Source organism: Plecotus auritus (assembly GCF_963455305.1).
Source record: "Plecotus auritus genome assembly, chromosome: 4".
NCBI classification, from domain to species: Eukaryota; Metazoa; Chordata; class Mammalia; order Chiroptera; family Vespertilionidae; genus Plecotus; species Plecotus auritus.
In genome coordinates this window covers 156,155,013-156,176,761 of record NC_137775.1, presented here as the reverse complement: position 1 = coordinate 156,176,761, position 21,749 = coordinate 156,155,013, and the positions used below count along the sequence as shown (strand labels likewise).

Here is a 21,749-nt window from a genome sequence, read left to right as displayed (position 1 = left end):
GTGGGTTAATTTGCATATGCAGGCACTGAGTGGGCGGGAATGGGGCGGGACGCTTGCGTTCTGCACTGCCCCAGCCGCTCCGGGCCTCTGGGCAGCGTGGGAAGGCAGAAAGGCGGCTCCGGCTGGAGCAAAGGTGGTGCCAGCAGCCAGGGAGAGAAAGGCCCATTTTTGCATGAATATTCATGCATCGGGCCTCTAGTGTTGCTATAATTTTATAAAGAATGAGATTTTGCCTTATTGGATTTACATTTTCTTTGGCTAATCAATACTGTAAGTTATTTCTTAGATAACTAATTTATGCATATCTTTCATGCAATGAGGAATCTCACACTGATTTCCAGGAGATTGGACAGATTTTTTTGAGGAAAAATTACATTAAAATTACCTAGTAATTTTGGAAATGTTATCATGAAGTTACACAATATCTTAAAGTTTGTACTTACTTTATTTTTTTGGGTTAATATTTATTTGCTATACTTTCATTTTTGAGAATATTACCTTGTAATAGATGTTATGTGTAAATTAATTCTGTTACTGAGCACACTTTTTGTATTACTAAAATATGTATTAAAGGTTATGTACAAATCAAATAACTAGAGTTTTTAAGATGCTTATCTTCTTAATTTTTTCACTATATAAAATTGAAGATCAGTTAATTTCATTTTTCTAATCATAAATATAGAAAGAATACTGATGGGAATTTTATTTTTTTATTTTTTTAATTTATTTTTTATTTCAAGAAAAACAATTTTAAATATAATGTTACATGCAATAAACATTAATATTTTAAGAAAAATGATCTTAAAGATACTTACACATGCAATAAACATTAATATCTCAAGGAAAATGATTTTAAATATGTTACATGCATTAAACACCAATTATTCAAGAAAAATGATCTTAAATATAATAATACATTCAATAAACATTAATATTTCAAGAAAGAAAGGGATTTTAAGTATAATAATATTACCAAAACTATACTAACACAGTGTGATATCACAAAAGTTGTAGGAAATATTAAAATTCTGCAAATAACAGGATTGCTTCTATTATATTCTAAAATATATTTACCTCTCTGGCTCTATTTTTTTTCTCTTTTTTAAATCTTTTTTATTTGTTTATTTTTTATTGTTTGAAGTATTACAAATAGTAGTACATATGTCCCCTTTTTTTTACCCCATTGACCTCCCCCCCGGCCTCCCCTACCAGTACATGCCTTTACCTGCACCCCCCTCCCCCCCTCAGTGTCTTGTATCCATTGGTTATGCTTATATGCATGCGTACAAGTCCTTCGGTTGATCTCTTACAGCTCCCCCCGCTCAACCTCCCCTGCCTTCCCGCTGTAGTTTGACAGTCTGCTCAATGCTTCTTTGCCTCTGTATCTATTTTTCCCCCCATTTCTTTCCTTTAAACAATCTTCCCTCTGCAGACTAGAAATAAACATATAATAACAAAAAATGTTTGAGTCCCAATTTCAATGTCCAACAGTTCTGAGTCCCCGTTTCAATGTCAAACAGTTCCTTATGTGTACATGTCAGCAATGATGTCTGGATGGTGGGTAAATGGTGGCAATGCAGGTCTGACCCTCTCTGGTTTGGTCCTAGGCAACCTGCTGCGTTGCACAGCTGCTGACTGCTAGCGTGGCAAGGCGTCGTCAGCATCTTCCATCTCTGGACTGTTTCTCCTCTTGTCTTCGTGGTTGGAGCAGACCTATCAATTCCTCTCTGTTGCAGGAATCCACATGGTCTTGGAGTTGTTTTCTGAAAATATACAAACATATTCTCGACCAAAAGTTAATAAAGGAATCTTTTCTATATAATTGATTTGGGATCCTTTTTATTTTTGCCCAAACGATTTTCCTTTGTCTTATTTAGACATCATGTGTATTTTTCATGGGTGTCTTGATGTTACAATTGTACAACATTCCAGGCCTTATAGTCTTGTAATGAAATTACAGATTAGGTATCTCATAGAATTTCATTATAGTGATGTTATTTGTTATTTATTATTTTTTTGTTAATCCTCACCTTAGGACATTTTTCTCCATTGAATTTTTTTTAAGAAAGAGTGGAAAGGAGGGGGAGAGATATATAGAGAGAAACATCGATGTGAGAGAGACACATGGGTTGAAGTTTCTGCACGTGATGAGGGACATTCCATAGTCAAAGCAGACACTGGCAGTGGAAGTCCAGGTAGTGGAGCAAATTGGCAGTGACATGAAGTGTTGGATCAACCTGGTGGAGGTGGACAGTGCCCAGAATTGTTACTCTTTGATTACATTGCAGTCGTTGGTGCCATGGCTTCATCCCTTTTGGAATTTCTAATTTTTGCTATAGTGACACAATGATCCTGCTATTTTTCTCATTCTAAAATGACCTGAAATAGTTTTATAGGAATTTTGTATGAAAATTCAGACTTTTGGAATGTAAGGGTTTTTTTTTTGCAGATGACTTTAAGAGACTTTTTGGTGTCTGTGTCAGCCAAGATTATTTTTACCCTTTCTTCTCCATTCTATTACTTAAGAAAAAAAGAGAAGTTATTGGATGTAAGACCATGCTTTTTCAATCGAAGCCTTCTTTATCATGCCTTGTGCAAAAATACAGATATCCCAATTTGACTGTTCTCTTTGCTTTCCCCCAAAGCGTCATTTATTTATTCAATTAATGTTTTATTGTACAACTATTTTATCTCAGTGTTAAGCTAAGTGCTTTTGATTTCAGATGAGAAAGGCCTTCCCTCGTGTTGTTTACATTCTAATAGAGTAAAGAGACTGAAAACAAGTAAAAAGACACATCTAATAATTGCAAGATTGTGAGTGTCTTGAAGAAACATTAGAGCCTGATGTGAAGGACAGGGGACAGCAGGATAAAGTGATCAGTTTAGCTACTGGGGCCAGGATTTAGTCTATGAGTTGATGACATTTGATGTGGAATTGAAAGAATGAGAAGAGATGAAAAGACCTGTAGGGAAAACGTGGTAGGCAGAAGAAACAGCAGGCACAAACATGCTATTTGATTGATGATGGTGTCAAAATCTATATAGAGTGGCAAGTTTAATATCTAAATCTTTGTCTCTTACCCAAAATGTTAGTGAATGCATATGCTTATATATTGGTGCTATAGCAATGAGCCGTCAAAGAGGAGCGTGGACTCATGTGGTGTTTGCCATTTAGGTTCATTTTCCCTTTTGAGGTTCTGTATGCTAAAGTTTTTTCCAATTCATTGGCTGAAATATCAAGGAGTAGAGAAGCTCCTATAGTAGCTTCACCACCCAATTCTTATGTCATCCTCTATGTGTAATAGAAGATAAATTGTAGGGTTATACAAATCAAGCAATATCACTTCAGCCCTTCTTTAAGCCTCTCTTTATTATCCACCTAAAACTTATCAAGATAATGTGAAAGATGGCTGCCTAAGGTTTAGAGGTAACATATGCTATAGCAGTTCAGTTTTTAGTGCAATGAAATAATTAAATTTGTGTCTTTCATGGAAATGTTCAAATATAAGAGTATCTAAAATATAGAGATGCACAAATATGAACTCCATTGCTTTGCAGGGAGCCAACCATATGACTGGTATAAACAAACCATCATTCATTTATTGATCTGTAATTGATCTATCTGCACAGCAAAAATCAATGCTATTCATATCCATTGTCCATACTGAAAAGATATATACTTGATTATAAAAGTCAATGAACGTTACTTTTCCTAACAATAAGTTGAATATAAACAAAAATTCTTATAAATAAAATAGTCTTGTAATAGACTTGCCTTTGCAATTCTATGTAAAATAGATTAAAGCAACCGTATGTTCTATCATAATTGGATTAGCGGCTATATCATTTTAGACTTATAAGACTGTTATTGGCATACCTTAAAAGTTGCAATGATTATTTGAACAATAGTACATAGTGCATTGTTTAAAGTTCTTGGTGATGAGTGACTTTTCTTTTCAAATGTACAAAAGTAAATTTTCATCTGTTTTAAGAGAGACTTCACCTTCATTTAAAATAATGTGCATTTATTTTAGTCTTTTATCTTTTTTTATTCTCCCTACTCCTCCCAACTTCTCTGTGTCCCACCTCCTTATTCTTTCTCTTGATTTCTTTCTTTTCCTTTCGGTCCATTGAATTTCTTTCAATTCCTTCACTTTCATTTTCCTTCATTTAATCTTATCTATGACCAGCTGGCTGTGTCATAAATTCAGGGGAGAGTTGGTTAATCAGGAACATGTTATTTCCCCTGGGTTTCCCAGCTCTGTGTATTCCTCTGGATTTCTCTAATGAAGACGAAAGATATTGTGATGGGCACAATGAGGTCTCTTCCATTAATTCTATTGTCTGCCCATTCATTCCACAAACATCCCCTCTGTCAAATCAGAAGAGAGAACATAGAAAACAAGACCAGCGTAGATGGAAATTAGAACCCTTTTACCACAATCCTGACAGGGGTGTTTTCTTTAGGTGAAAAGTATATGCACTTCCTAACCTCTTTGAATCACTATTCTTGTAGGCTACTTCCTTGATTCTTAGCTCCAACTTTACTTTTAGACCGTGACTATTGGATTTTCCTTAGAACCACAGTCTAAAGGACCTGACGGAAGGGCAGACCCAGTCCACTTCTAAACCTAAACCCAAACTCAGGTCACAGAACTTTGGAGGTATATGGTTGTCAGGTCTCTCCTTGGTCAGAAAATGTTTCTATTAAACGTACATGGTATATTTAGTAATCATTATCACCTAAATTGCCCTTATTGGCTGATTATTGCTTTTTTTTAATTGCAGGGAGAAGACAGAAATTATCACTGTGCCCTTTAGATAACTATATTTTTATTCACTCTTTCCATTCTGGTTAAATCTAAGGATAAAGTCAAACAAAAATATGGTAGTCAGATGGCTACATCTAAGTCAGCTGCCTCCACTGTAAAATATATGCTATTTTTGAGTGTTCTTTTGCTAGGTTTTAGGAATTGGATATTTCTGAAATATTTATAACTTATAAATTCCAAAGGGATAATAATCATTATAAAAATCAAATAATATGTAAATATTTATAAAATATCTGATTTTAGATGGTTGTCTAATAATTTATAAGGTAAATGTCCTTAATTTCTTTTGCACTCAGAAGAACTTTCTAACAGTTTTACCTTTCAAATGAAAAAGTTATTAGTAAGGTAATGAATGTCTGTCACAGAAAGTATTGGGGAGAATTGGCATGATAATTTTTCATAGGTAATGAGTAAGGGACGCCTCCATTAAATAGGAGCCTGGACTAGAAGAACAAGTTGTTTTCTTCTGCAGTTTCTAGAACTGAAAATAATGTTTATGAATATCTGTGTTCATCAGAGAAATAACCTCAGATTCATATACTATATGTTGAAAGGTGACTTGAATGCCTATGAGGCTGCTATTTCCCTGATGTTATTAAGAGATACGAGAGGGTGATTCAGTGCTTTGGGGGAAATAAATCATGGATAGTTGAAAAGATAGTTCTACAGACAGCAAGAGATGTGCATGTTGTTTTTTTCTTCTTTAGTACAGGTGATCTAAAACAGGTAGTGTGGATTCTAATGGATTGCCTTTTGTATTTTCTGCATAGCAATAAGGGAGTTCATTCAGCCTCTCTTTTACAGAAGGAACATTTTGAGATAGAATATATGGGCTGTCAGGCCTGTGGGAGGCTGCTGAGTCACATATGATTCACAGATCTGGCTTCAGAAATCTTCAGAATTTCTCTTTACAATACAGGGTGGTCTGCCTTAAAAATGCCTATTGAAATCTACATTGGGATGTGCTCTAAATGGAGCACTTAGCAGCAGTGACAGAATGCCTATTAATGAAAAAATTTTAAAAGCCTGCAATGATTCCTTCAGAATGCTGATGTTTAATTTATGTTACTGGCTGCTTCATAATTTCTTCATGTTTCATAAAAATGATGAGTTACATGGGCGTTATAGCAGGGCCCTCCAGCCAAAGTACCGTCCCCTTTTCACTGGGGCTCATGAAATGCATCTTACCTATTTCTAAAATGACTGAATGAGATCAGTTTCCAAGTCTTTCCTTCTAATTGCAGGAGAATTATTTCAAATGTGGAAGATGTAAACATCAACTCAAATGAGACTTTCTACTAGGAGATTGACTACTGTATTTTAAAGTGTTCATTTCATATTTTATGTAAATAATTTAAATTCTAGTAACCATAAGGAAAATATGCCTAAGACTTCGATTTTTTAAATTTCTTATTTGTTTGTAATAGTAAATCAATCATTTGATGTTAGTTATTTAATTATAATTTTATTTTTTAAAAAGCCTTCTAAGTAACTATACATACATGGCCATGCTTTACAGCATTTTTGAAATATATATTTTTAGTGATTTCAGAGAGGAAGGGAGAGGGAGAAAGATAGAAACATCAGTGATGAGAATCATTGATCGGCTGCCTCCTGCATGCCCCACACTGGGGATCGAGCCCACAACCTGGGCACATGCCCTGACCAGGAATCATACCGTGACCTCTTGGTTCATAGGTCAACGCTCAACCACTGAGCCACGCTAGCTGGGCTACAGCATTTTTTTAAATTTACTGAGGGTATGACACAGATGCTTCAGTTGGAATTAGCTACATAAAGTGCTTTCCCCCCTAGATATAGTTTTTCTATTTAATTTCCTAGATTTTCACCTACCTTTCCACCTAGAACTCATAAAAGGTCATAATTTTATAAAATTGTTATTTAAACAGCAGCCAATCATGTGAAATTTTCATTCAAATACAAATGTTAGACTTCGTTATCAAGAAATTAAAGCTGAGTTCTTTTCCTGTATTCCTTTGACATTTATATAAACCTTTCACCAAAGCTTCACATTCTTCAAAAGTAATTGTTGGATAGTGCTAAAATTGTAATTTTGTCACCATTTGATAAGCATCAATTTATTTTTAAACACAATTCTCATTGTTAATTTCACTGCAATAATGACTTTTTTAAAAAAAGTTTAGCCTTGTGTTTCTGTTGAGCAGGGCAGGAAAGGGCGCTGCTGTAATTCCTGTCTGAGAAGCAATCTTTGCCTGGAGTGCTTGGTCCACTCAGACCATGGGGGCGGGGGTGGGGGGTGCACAAGGGCAGTGAATGTGCAGCTCAGGCACAGGGTCAAGGAGAACCATTCGTCAGAGGGGACAATAAGGTTGAAAGCAATTAAGAGGTAATATATTTTCTGAGCTGTAAGATATTTGCTATCTCATTTTTAAAGGTTTCATTTCATTTTTTTCGAGAATCTGTGCTTAATACTAAGGGAATAAATGTGTTGGAGACAGGCTCTCCTTATAATGTTCCTTTCTCAGGGTCTTCAGGGAGAGAGTTATTGTTTTTCTAATTTGCAGGTTAATACATTTGCAGGTTAATACATTTACGGCTTTTTGATTGTTCAATAAACTCGGTTCTGAACCAGCTGTCAGACACATTACACTGTGGGCTGTCTGTACAGGGAGCACCACAGAAGTGGGGCCAGGCTTTTCCATTGGTGCATTTGTTTGTGTATTGGAGCCTGCATCAGGAAAACAATGAAGGCCAGCTGAAACAGTCATCTTTTCCACTGATATTTGAAAGGTTTAATGTTGCTTTTAGAATATTACATATTTAAAACACATCAGGGCTGACTGTACATCTAACCTGCTACTTTATGTCAAATGTGTGCATGTTGTGAATAATATGAGGGTCAATTGCTGGGCACGTAAAACTGAGGATGTCTTGCTATGCTAACGAAAGGTGTTCAATTTATGGTTTTGTAAATAAAATAAACAGTTCTTGTTTACTTGATAATATTGATGGGAAATATTCAATTTGAAGAAAAATTATAGCATTGAAGAAATATGTGCATATTTCCAAAAAGGCCTTTTTAGGGAAGAAAATGCCTGGGTTTTCACAATTACTTAAATTATTATTTTCTAATTACAACTTACTTTTTTCTCTTGCCATGGAAACGTAAGACTTTTGTAATTGTCATTTGTTCCCTTTACATCAATAGCAGACTTAGAACCCAGCGATATGCTATGCTATAAAATAAAAACAACACCACCACAAGACATTTGATAGTTATGATGAGAGTAGAGTTGAGGATGACTGTCTGGTGGCTTAATGATGGAAAGCACCAAGCTGTGTTTCAGATCACTGCATTGATTAGCATTTATTAATGTATGTACTCTATTTGCTTCTAAAGGCAAACTGCTTAACTCTACCACTTATTAACTCTGTGACTTTAGGCAAGTAATGTAACCTCTGTAATTCAGTTTCTTCATCTGTAAAGTGGGACTCATAATAGTATCTGCCTCAATAGATTTTTGTGAGAATTAAAGAGTTTATTCATATAACATGTTTAGAACATCTCCTGGCACAAGGTATTTAATTAAGTGTTATCTATTATCTATTGAGCATCCATTTTGTGTTCAGAACTATCCTGGATCCTCTCAGAAAACAGAACTATAAGCTGTGGTCCATACACTCAAGGAAATGAAGTATTGTTGGAGAAAAATAATTCTAGCATAACACAGTATATTAATATGTGTGACATTTTGTAAGGCAGGCAATATATATCTTAAGAACTTAGGGAAAATAAAAGTTTTTAAGGATTCGAGGTCTTAGATTGTCCAGAAGAAAAAGGACCTGAAGCACAGACTTAAAGGGTGGTTTTCAGGAACTGCAGCGACTTAGCGAGGTAACGTCAGGCTGGTAGGCAACATGATAATTTGAAAAAATTGACATGTTGCTGAAACAATTAAAATGGTTTGGCTGCGGATACTGATCCATGTGGGGAAGTGGATTGGCCATTTAAATCAGAATCTAAACATAATAAGCATTATAGTGTTTTGCAGTATTGAAAATATTACGGAAGCTCATTTAATAATTCAGAAAAGAAAGGAAATGAGGCAATTTTTATCATGACATTAAATAATATCTCCACACATGAATTAGGCTAAAATAAATTTTTTTGAACAATCTGCAATGAGTGAAAAAGTATAGATAAACATTGAGAGGGAAGACCTTCAATAAAATGAATGGAGGCTTTGTAATGAGCAATTAGAAATTCAGCTCATTCGGTCCATAGAGACACCAGCAGCAGATTGTGTGGCCATGTGGGACCCCTCCCTTGGCACCATGCCACACAGGGACTATGCTGGAGGTTGTAACTAGCTCTGACGGGGAAGGTAAAATAACAAAGCTCCCAGCGCCTCAAGGGATCAAATCCCTATCTGAGAACCGACCCCTCCAGCTAATCTGTGGAGCTACATGAATATCAACCCTGCATGTAGTGCTCATTTGTTGTCTTGGAAGCTGGAAGCCTATGCTGAGGCAAAAGATGTTAACTAAATAAAGAAACAGCGAAAAATGCTTGGATAAAACAAAAATCAATCCAAGATGTTGGAAAAGGGGATCTCATAAAGAATCTTTGTTTTTTGAGAATTATGAGTATGTATATTTGTAAAGTGGATTAAACACACACACACACACACACACACACACACACACACACACACACACACACACCAGCAAAGGCTAACAGAAAATAAAGGCAGAGGAACATGATCAACTTATGAATCAGATTTTAGTGATAAAGCCTTTTTCCTACTCCTCAAGCACTTTACCTTTACACTGTAGCAAAAATCAGATGCCTTTTAACATTGCTTACAATATTGACTCTAGGCAAAAATGGAATATTAAAGCATTTCACAAGTCAAAATAGCTTTCTAAAAACAGTTTGTTGAAAACGGCTTAAATGGTTAATAATTTTAAGAACTAACATTTCTGGCATGACACCCATCTCACAAACAATCCTAGATTTAATGTAATATCAAGCACTCTTTTCACACATACACACACACACAATTGTATTTCATAATATAGTTACCTATGTTATAAGAATTGCACAGTTAGCAAATAGTGTGTCTAGGTTATCTAAATCTTTGGCTTACTTATATAATTTTTACTCAAATACAGGATCACTGTGGGTGGTTTATTATATAACAAAAATAGGAGCAGTTTGGCATTGGTGGGATATTTATAGCAAGTGGAACACTTGAAATATATGAACTTATTACATCAAAATTATGAACAAGCTGCTTATATATGAGCACAATTGAAACGGTCGGTTTGTTAGAGCTTGTATTATTTATTTTTTCCAAGATCCACGGACATAGCTATGTGTATTTCCTTGGATTAAAAATAAAATGATTTTTTAAAAAATGGCATAGGCAGAACATTGCCTTAGAACAGGGCTGCAAAGACTTCTCACTCTCCCACTCCTCCTCTAAATCCCTACCGTAACAGCCTTCTTCCTCTCCCTTTGCTCTTCTCCGTGTCTCCCATTTATTATTTTCTGGCTCTGGTATCTATGATAATTGCTGGTTGGATAATTCAAGAAGGGTGCTGAGGGAAGATGTCTGCTTTTAATGCTCTCTCCTTACTAATAGCAGTAGATTCAGACATTCGTCTCTATTTCAGAAAATTTACCATATTGACTATAGGAAGGAAGGACTGTTAGGTAACAATTCTTAGCACTTGCTTTGGCTCCATTCTTCCAACAAAGAAAATCTCTTTGTAGCATTTAAAACAATTAAATAGATAACTGTGCAGACTTGACACTTTGTACTCAACTGTTATACTTTTCAATAGATTAAATTGGGTATAATTTGTGCTGTTCTGAATTTGCTCTTCCCCAAGCACATGCAAAATGAAATCGATTACCATAATTCTTTTTAAAAAGTTTTCCGAACTAGGTACTACTCTTTCCAAAGCCATTTTACAGGCAAATCCAACCTGAAAAGGGACAATAATTACATGCCAAATATTTTTAATTTAATTTTCGTAAAAACTTGAATATTTTATATTTTTGCTTTTAAATTTGTGCTGTTTCTGTATCATAAAGTGAAGCAGATGATATAAAAGATCATCTTAATTATTCAATAAAATATTTGCTTCAATATTTAAAGATCTTAGTGAATTCTCCAAACTACATTGAGTCTGCAGACATCTTCAAACAGTGGGAAGCATTCTGCTAGTCGACTCTAATGAGTTATTGTAAGGGCAGAGAGAGAATACAGGATAACTTTTTCCTATGACATTCAATACCCACTTGACAGATTTGGAATTATAAGTTATGTACTCTAGAGATTTACTAATTCCTGTAAAGTATTAAGTTGCATTTTGAAAATCTGCTACTTGTTGAAAAATAGGGGCTGTTAACAGATGCATGGGTCCAGAGTTCTTTAGTCCTTTTTTTTTTTTTTTTTTTTCTGGTGTAGATTATGGGGAGAAGAGGGAATTAGTAAATGAATCACTTACTCAACTAAAATAAATATAATTGTGCTTTAAAAATCAATAATGTAATTTTATTTTAATATATTTTCTGTTTATTCAGTAACTACTCGTCTGCCTACTATATGCAAGACACTTTAATAAAAATATTGAGGATTCAGTGACAAATAAGTATAAACGTATATCCACCTAATTATGAAAGTATACAGGAAAATAAGCATAAGGCCAATTAAAGTGTTTTGGAGTTTAGTGGATAGAAGAGAATCTTTTTTAGTTTGGCAGTTTATCATAGGTGATATCAGAGTAGTTGTGGAATTTATTCATAATGAAGGTAGAGAATTAATTTCAGGGACAGGCTGAAGTAAATAAGAGGATAGAAAGCTAGGTTGGTTACGTTTTTTAATTTTTGTCAGACTTTCTGACCTTCCCTCATGTGAGAGTTACACGCCTCCCCTTCTTTCCCCCCACCCCACCCCCAACCACCCATACCTGGAAGGAAAGCTGTGTCCTTATCTCCAAAGACCAGGGACAGAGAAAGGAGCAGGCATGAACTGGCTTTGTTAAGTTTCCCTCAGTTTACTATGCACAGCTCATACTCTTTGACCTGTCATATCTTTTCATTCTTTATCAAATCTAGCATAAGAACATTCAGGTTTAACCATCTCTTTGGGGTTTTATTTTCTTTGGAAGGCTCCCATGTCATGTAAGACTCCTTCTGGAGTGCTATGTTAGTTTCTTATTACATGAAAAGGCTATATATCCCCTCTAACTTTCTCCAAAAATTTATAGTATATTCTGGAGACAGTCAATGAAATAGTGCTCAGTGATTATAAATATGTACTTGACAATTTACCTAGAAATAGAAAGACTGATAATTTGCACATATGTGTATTTCCCCTTGTGTCATTTTTTTTACTTTTATGCTGAATGGGATCTTTTCATATTTCCTAGTCATTATATTCTTCTAAGTCCAGGTTTGGGAGGCAGAGTTCTTATGTCTTTTAGGAAAACCAGGCAACATGTCATATCCATGAAAAATAATCCTTGCTCCTATAAAGTGTTCTTGATAGCTTGTCAGTGGGGCGGAGAAGATTGGAAGAGTCCTGAATTGCTTTTCAGCCAAAACAGGTTCACCCCAATGAACAGTGGCAGTGACAGTACACTCAGGTGTCGAGTTAGAATGAAAGGTTTAGACCATTTAGCATAAATCAGAATTCGGGCATGAGTTAAGTTCATGTTTTTACATATATGCTGTTTGTCTCTTGGTTTCCCAGCTAAAGGGATAATAAGATATATATAACAGTTTTTATTATTTGTCAGTGTTGGGAATTATACTTGAGAAGAGATGATTCATTTTCCTTGGGTTTTAGGACTTGTTTAGTAACTGCTTGGAGAAATGAGGTAGTCTGACCTGAATTAGAAAATGGTGTCAATGGTCTTTGCTCCGACCAGTTTTCTACTGTAACCTATTGTTTTAAATGTAAAAATGGGAACAATTATATTTATCTAACAGTAGTAATAAGAATATTAGTTAGTATTTATAATATGTTTCAAATATATGCACCAGCTCATAAGCAGCACAAAGTCTAACATTAGAATAATGTGGTTATGCATCATTGATTTTAATGAATCTATAAATTTCTCTCCACTTTGTACCCTCCTCCCATTTATTTATTTTTTGTTTCTTGATATTGATTTATCTTCTTTGTATCTATTTCATACAGCGTGGTTCAATAAATATTCTTTCTTATTTTCATTTGTGTAAAAGCATCCCTAGTGTTTATGTATTTAATTTGCTAACTAATTTGTTGCATGTGTAAATCAAGCTTCTGTGTTTTCTTCTAAGGCATTTCATTCTTTTTATGACTGACTTTCAGGTTTTGCTTCTTCCCTTTTAGTTTATTAGCTCATTATTATTTTATGTGTTCTCCTACACCTCGTTTAAATCTCCTTTTCATGTTATACTTCTTTCCATTTTTAATTTCTTGTTCTGTTACTTAAGTTTATTTGAAAAAAAAAAATGGCCACCTTTATAGTAGTATTGAAACTTATCTGAAGAAAAGAAGATTAATATGGTTAAATACCCATGATCCCAGCACTTATGAAACACAAAGTTCACTTTCCTTTATAAAATAGCACTTTATAAAACATTTAGTGTTAATAAAATTTAAAGAAGTAGGATAAATAAGATACTTATAATGGCATAGGACTATTTATCATATGACCTCAGGAAAAGAAAAGATACATAAAGTTTACATAGCATGCTTTAAAAACACTAAATGGGAATTCATGAAATGTTAGGCGTGTTTATCCCTGGGCAATTAAATTAGGAGACATTTAAAATATTTCTCATTTTCTTGCATTTAAAAAAATGTTCTACACTTAGCACACCCTTAGTATTATATCCAGAAGACTTGACTTAGTTTAGAATATTCTATTTACTAACTTTAAATGGAATTTTCATAAAAATTAAGCAAATTTATCCTCATATTGGACATGACAAATATGTCATTTTTCTCTTTTCTGGGGGTGTTTCAGCATCCTAAGAGGCTTTCCAGTAAAGTTTCATTGGCTTTATAATTTGTAGATGGGATGGGAGGGTGGACATAATGAGAGCTGGGAGGGAGAAGAAAGATTTAAAGGCAGTTTAATGAATTATCTGCATCATGACTGTAAAATGGCTGCCTGGGGCCTTAATTTGCCAGAGATATGACAGAATGTTTTCTTCTCTAATGTCTGCAGTATCAAGTCATGGGTGGATAAGATGCAAGAAGACCTTGTCACACTGGCAAAAACAGCAAGTGGAGTCAATCAGCTTGTGGATGTGAGTAGAACCCAAATAAACTTAATCTTTTCTTTAATGGGAATGCAGTTCTAACTTCTAGGAAGCTGTTTTTCTGTATTATAATTAAGATGTTTTTTGTGTGTGGATCTGGTAGTGAAATTCTGGAAGAGACCCACGGTATTGCTTGGTATTGTGAGAAAGGAACATCATCCCTAACAATTAATAAAGCTTTCTCACCACACACACTTCACAGTTTACACACAGCCCTCACTTACATGAACCCATGTGTTATGTAGACTCCCCTAAAGTTTAAATTGGGATGTCACCTTTCTATTCTTCAGACTATATTGTATAATCTTTCACATAGCGGTGACTTTAAGTACTGTGATGAATTCCTTTGAATGTCCTCAGTGGGAACACTTCTTCATTTTTTAATGGTAGATTTTATTTTTAAAGAGAGTTGAAAAGTGTTTACAGCCATGTCTGGAAAAGTGTTGAAAAGTGTTTACACCCATATCAATGACTCACTCATTGTTATGGGTGAGTCATTGATATATGCAGCAAAGATTTTGATGTAAGAAAAAGAGTCATTGTAAAATAGGGTTTTTTTTTTAGGATTTATGAAAGTCACTATTAAATGATTTTTGAAGGTAATAGTATTATATAAATATTTATTTATCATCTTTAAAAGGTTATTTGACTTGGGTAAGAACATTTATATTGAAGGCTTTGTAACATTTATTAAACATTAAATGTTATTTCTTGAGTGTCTCACTTCTATTTCAATGTAAGTAATGTAACAATTTGAAAGTACTTTCGTCTTATCTTAGTGATGCAATGAGGCCTTTTATTTTCCAAAAATGAGATGAAATGTATTAAAGCAGATTCATATGTATGATACATGAATATTTATTATATGGGTATTTATGTGTAAATACTTCTCTCCAGAGAAAATGGAATGTGTGGTTGGTTACCATATGTATTAATAGAAATTCATAAAGGCACCTTATTAATTGAGCAGATATTTAAAAAATTATTCAAAAGAAACTGTGTACAAAACAATCAGAGGTTTCAATCTAAGAGTATGTTGAACAAACTTAACTATCTGTGAGATGAAGATATTTGGAAATGAAAAATGTTCCTTGTGAATAACAATGATCAAATTTAGTTTAGTCAACATGTGTGTCCCAGGTACTGTGCAGGCTACAAGGGTTCCTTTCCCCAGAGAACTGACGCTCTGCTAATCTACCATGTGGGCCTGAAGATGCCTGAAAGCTCCTGGTAGCTGGTGCTGGTGATCTGTAATGATACTGTGGGGAAATATATAAGAATATGAGTGTGTGCAAGGTAATATGCGAGCCTCTATGAAAGTGATGGAGTTTGTGGGATGAGGAAAAAGAGATGGGAATTAACAGGTTCTGGTTAGAAGCTATATGAGTCTTTTTATTGACAGATTGAGATTAAAAATAACTGCTCTTGAGAGCGCTCCTTCACTCCTCCAGAGGTTCTGCGGCCTCAGAAACCACTTTCTTGGCTGACCTCATTTTTACTTTTCGTGTAAATATGTGAACCTTCTCTCACCGAATCTGCTTTTGCAAGGAATCGTTATGCAACAAAAAAGTCTCACCTGATTTCCACTATGCTTTTGTGAAGTGTAGCTGACTAAGAAGAGTGTAAAATTGTTAAATGAATAAATGGCTTTGTCTGAATATGGATAACAAAATAGAATGGAGAGGATGGAAGAAAATTCCCATACTTTTTCTGTTTCTGAGGCACATACATAACTACAGTGACAGAAAAGATACAATTAAATACTTTGTTTTGTTATGTGTAACAAATGAGGGGGGAGAGAGAGAACAGAATCGGTATTGGAAGAGGAATTTGAGTATTAGGTCACAGAAAGAGCGTCATTTTGCGGAGGTAAGTGGTCCATATGCCTCTGTGCTTTTGCCTGGGAGATGTTCATGTGCGGGCCCTGGGCTGTGGAAATTTAAAGCAGAGACTGGCTGAAGGATGCTATAGTGGACAGTGGACTTTGAGCTGAGATTGGGCGTATTGGATACAGGGCGAGGACCAAAAGTTGAATAAACCGAGGGATTTAACAGGTTCCTGGATTGAAATTCAATATTATGGAAATGATGATTCTTCCAAAAGTATTTAATGTAATTATTTTTACTGGTTTTGCAAGATAGAACTAGCATTTTACCTGAATACTCATATGCAGCTGTAATGAGGCAACTTAGCGAAAATAAGACATCTTAAAAATTTAATGAAAATTAAAGTTATTTGCCTAACTTCTGTTAAAGATACAGCATGAATTAGCTTAAATAGTGCTATGTCTTAATGAATTATTCCATTATCTAATCATTTATTAGAAGATAACATGTCCATTAATTGAGTATGCTCAGCCACAAAGTACATGAAATAATTGAGGGAAGAGAAAAAATAAAATTAGGGAAAAGAGACAATAATGTTTTATAATTTTGCTTAATGAATTTAATATATTAGAACCTCTCAAATACAACTGAAGGACTTCATTTGTTTTTCATTAGTTCAAGAACTGCACTAAGCCCTTTGCATGTGGTATCTTATTAATTCTCAGGACAACCTTGTAAAGTGAACATCATCATCATTAATATGCATGAAGCAATTGCAATGTTAAATTTTGGTTCTAGGACACACAACTACTAAATTGGATGTAACTCCAAAATTAAAAAAAAAAAATCTTGTTTTGCTTTATACCAAACATGTCAAACTCGCAGCCTGTGGGCCACATGCCTCGTTTATTTGGCCTGTATTAGCCTTTGAGTTTGACATGCTTGCTTTAGACTATAATATTTTACCTTTTTATATTGCTTCTTGTATATTGAGAAGGCAAGCAGATCCCTGATTAGGTACAAGGTTACCATGGTTATGCTACTGCTCTTTTAGTAAGAGATATAAATTAGAAGAAGCCAAAATTTGGCTAGCAGTTACCCACTCATGAACATTTCTATTTGAATTTATTTTTTAAAAGGAAGTATAGAAAGATATTGTAAAATCTAAATTTACATGCAGAATGTAAAATCTTCCATTATTGTTGATATGTACAGACATGGTTTTGTGTGTATATCTATTAAAAGGATTGCTAAGAGTGGTACAGAAAATAGTTTTTCCTGCTTTTGTCTTTATGGTCTTCCACTTGAAGAAAATACACTTATTTTCTTCCAGTTGATAGCTTGGTGATCAGCGAGATGTTTCATCTCATGGAGTTGTTGAGATTGATGACATATCCATATATAATATTTATTGACCTATAACCAGAACTCAAGAAAGATCATTCCCCCGTTGTATTAGTCAAGAGAATTGTATTATACTAGAGTCCCAGTGCACGAAAATTCATGCCCTCGGGGCTTGTGGGGCCCTCAGCCCGGCCTGCACCCTCTCACAGTCCGGGAGCCCTCAGGGGATGTCCTACTGATGGAGCGCTCCCAATATTCTCTCAAAGACATAAATATGAAACGTGTCTAAATATTGAGCATTCAGTTCTCTTAATTAAGTTAGTATTTACACAAGGATTTTGAGTGAAGAATTTCAATAGTAACTCAAGGGGTTCACAGACCAATGCTTTTTCTTTGTGGTCACATGATCTTAATGTAAATAGAATGTTCATTTTCTAGGTGGTAGAGAGTTTAATATATTATTTTATTGGCAAAAGAAGATACTCTGAAGCAGAACATAATTAATCATTGGTGATTCTGAGCAGGGATTTAGCAAGATGCAGAGTCAACAGTAAGGATGGGAATCTTTTTTTTCTCCTCAGTTTTGATGCTAAGTAGCTGGTGATAGTAGATTTCCCTTTACCCACTTGTCAAGTGAGATAGTAACACTCTCCCTTCCTCACAGAAAGGGAGAGGTAAAAGGGATAAAAGGGATATAAAATGCAATATGACAGCAATAATAGATGCTATTAAAAAGTTAATGCTTACTTCTCTTTAAAATGTAGCTTTATATTTATATTACTTTAAAAGTAATATGATTATTTTAAAAAGTAATATAAGTACTTTATAAAAGTAATAGTATTACTTTTCAAATATAGCTTATTTATTTCATGTTTTTGTTTTGTTCAGAGTTGTCTTACACCTCCAACTAGGAAATGTTGTGACTAGTTACCGTAATAACAGGCAAATTGAGATTATTGTCATATTAGGGAAAAATACATTACCCTCCCTCCCTAAATGGAGAGAAATCTATTTTGACTGCAGAATGTATTTCCATAGAGAGAGTATGGACTCTCTTATTTTTGTGTATGCGTGCTTTGTTTCTTTTAAACAGTGGTTAATTACATCTGTTTTCAAAGACACGGAATAAAATGAATTCTAAAGGGGTTTCTAATCTTATGATAACTTTCAATATTTTATTAACAGTTTTTAAGTACAGTACCATCGGTTCATAAACATTAATAGTGAAAGACTATTAAAATTATTTCTTTTTACCATACCGATCTGTTCTATTATCAATCAATGACACTTTTTAAAGTTATGCTGGTATGTGAGCGAGTTCTTATTTATTGTTTCTTCAAGTAGCAATCTAATGGCTTGGTAATACTAATTACAGGGAGGGTGATAGATAGTGGCTATGCTCTCTTCTTGTCTATGAGCCTCACAAAGGACGGGGAAGCTAAAAACGTATGGAAGTGATGTAGCCAAGGTTTAGCTTCTTCTTTACAATGAAGATGAATGGCATACAAGACCATTATTTGCTACTGCACACTCTCAATATACAACATATAGCTTCTTATATTTCTCCCCTGAAGACACCTTTAATGTCTCTATATAGAGTGCAGTGATTCTTAGCCAGGGGCAATTTTGTTCCCCAAGAGACATTTGAAACATGTATTATTGTCACAACCAGGGGTGGGGGTGGGGGGAGTGAGGGTTCCTGGCATGTAGTGTGTAGAGGCCAAAGATGCTGCTAAACATCCTATACTGCATAGGACATTGCCCACATCAAAGAATGATCTGGTAAAAATGTCAATATTGCTGAGGCTGAAAACTTAAGAAGGACAAGAATTTGAGGCAAGAGTACATGTATGAAACTCCTCAAATGAATATAAATTTGTACAGTTACACATCAGTATTGATAGGAAGCAATTTTTGTTTAGAGAAGCCATTTGCTACTAGATGGTTAAGCACAAATTAAATTGTGCTGCGTTTTAAAGGTCTTTCGTTGGCAGTGAAATAAATTTAGATCATTTGGGTTTAGGGTCAGTCTCAAATAGTTTGGAATTGACTACATAATCAGGTGAAAACTAACACTCTGAATTTTACAGCTCTTCATAATAGTGTCCCAATTAGTTTTTCAGTCTTTATTTTCCAATAATTTCTTGTTTCACACACATTCTGATTTTCTCTCTCCCTTACTTATGCACATTTATTCCAGAGTGTGGCTATAATCTATCTTTTTGATGATCATAACCCATGTGACCTGACTTTCCTCTGAATTCTGATGGCACAATTTTCTGTGCTTCCTCATTGAAACACTGAATTAGTCATATTGATTATTAGCCAGTTCTGTGTATTTACTCTAACCTAATTACCATTTGCATGTTGCATTTATGTTACCTTATGTAACTGCATAGTGCCTTACATAGCCTTGTTATTTTTTATGTTTAAAATAAACACTGGTTTTAAAATACAAGGAAGAACTTGCCACAAACCAGCATTTCCATTCCTAGTAAAGCCTGATGCAATCACCGGTCTCAGTGTCCCTTTGCTCATTTATGCCGCCAGGATTATGGAGTGCCTGCTATGTGCGGGCACTGTATTATGTGCTGGGCTGTACCAGTGGACAAAACAGGCAAAAATCTCTGTCTTCTTGAAATTTCTTCTCATGCTACCTACTCTGGTTTTCTCTTATAGAGTCACATCTTCCTCATCCACTTTAAAGGATCTTTGTGATCATATTGGACTCACCAGGACACTCCAGGATAATCTCGTTATTTTCAGTTCATCTGATTAGCAAAACTTCATTACATCTGCAAACTTAATTCCACTTTGCCATGTAACATCGTATTCACAGATTCTGGGGATTTGGATGTGAATCTCTTTGGGAGGCCTTTATTGTGCCTACCACAGCCATCACTTCTGTCACTCAGTTTCTGAATACTCTTTTCCTCCCTCTAATCTTTTCACTTCTGCTTCTGCCCTTGATCCATCCCACTGTCATCTGCAGTCAGACTCTGATTGGCACAATGTATTACTGTTTAAACAGATCCTACAGGCCACTGATTCAGAAGTTAGCTGCTTGCAGGTCTGATATATCCTAATACAATTAAGCAAGGGCCAAAGTCAAGGTCATGGAATAACGCTACCCCTTTATAAGGAAGCTCTAGGGCTCCTCTTTCATCGGGGACTGTCACAGGGGAAGCTTTCCTCAGAAAGATGGCTGTGGGCAGGGCCGAGATCTTGATTGCTTGTGCAGGAAAAGTTCTGTGGAAGGAAAACAAATGTACAAGTATTGAGGGAAGGAGTTACCAAGTTTACATATATAAGCTGTAATCGCAGAAATTTGACTGTTTCTCTAGGGAACTTAACTTACTCATGAGCTGCCATTCTTTCTCCCAGGGGAGGAAAGTATTAATCTTAACCATTTCAAGGTTTGCTGTTTTTCGGTTCAAAAGGGGCTTTTGTGGTCAATTATAGATTTAGTCAATTTCAAATTCGAATTCCCTTTCAGTATTTCTCATGTTCTTGACTTTGCTCCTTGGCATCTGGGCACAAGGGGAAACTCATGTGAAGGAATGTCTGATGTATTTGCTCTTGAATGTGATTGCCTCTAAGAACTTGGTCCATCTCATCCTGCTGAGGGCCCCTCAGCTCCGGTGGTTTTCACCATCATCCTCCAGGGCGACCTCTGCTCCCACGGTCCATCCCTCAGTCTCGGCATTGGCTCCCCTCCTCCTGCACCGAGGGCAGTCTGCTCGCAGACAAACTGACCCTTCATTCTCAGCCGCCTTTCTTGTTCCTCCCAAAGGGCTCTTCTATTCCCCTACATCCTGCTGAAGCCAAGGGGGATTCCGAGCAGAAGGGTATTGCGAACTCACGTTGCCTAACCATTTCACCTTCTGCTGGTCCGGACAGTAGTTTGGTCATATCTGAAGTGAAGTGGGAGTAAAACTCACTTCATTCTGATATTCAAGAGCCCGAACCCCATTGTTCCCATTAATACGATAGCTAATTGAATGCATTTTTTTAGGTTTCTTAAAGTGAGTGGTATAGAGAAGCTTCCTGAAAGTGATTGCTAATCCAGTCTTACCTGTCATCCAGAACTTGGAAGTGTATCTGGCTTTCAGTGAGCATCTCGAAGGTATCTGCATTAGTCTATGGCATCATTCATCACCTAAAACTAAGGCTTATGATTTCGGAAACATTTCTCTAGGTTTGTTTATGAAGTAGTTATATCGATGAATGGCATCACCTTTTAGATATTACATTCAAGAGTATTTTAAATGTATTATTCTGAAGATTATCTTGAAACTATGGACTTAACTAGAGCAAAGTGACTTAGAAGTTTCCAATGAAAAAGGTAGGGAAACCATATTCTCTGTTGTCATCACCACAAAATTTGGTCTGTCAATGTAATACTGAAAGTAAATTAAAACCAGTTAATTAAAATTG

At 35.3% G+C, this 21,749-nt stretch overlaps 1 protein-coding gene across 4 annotated transcripts in view; it reads left to right on the top strand.

The window, feature by feature from the left end:
- CACNA2D1 (calcium voltage-gated channel auxiliary subunit alpha2delta 1) overlaps nucleotides 1–21,749 on the top strand; it is a 393,063-nt gene that overhangs the window by 55,955 nt on the left and 315,359 nt on the right. For all 4 annotated transcript variants that reach the window (XM_080665796.1, XM_080665795.1, XM_080665798.1 and 1 more), the window contains exon 2: nucleotides 14,049–14,130. In XM_080665796.1, the coding sequence (XP_080521922.1) occupies nucleotides 14,049–14,130 (82 nt within the window). The remainder of the gene's footprint in view (nucleotides 1–14,048; nucleotides 14,131–21,749) is intronic.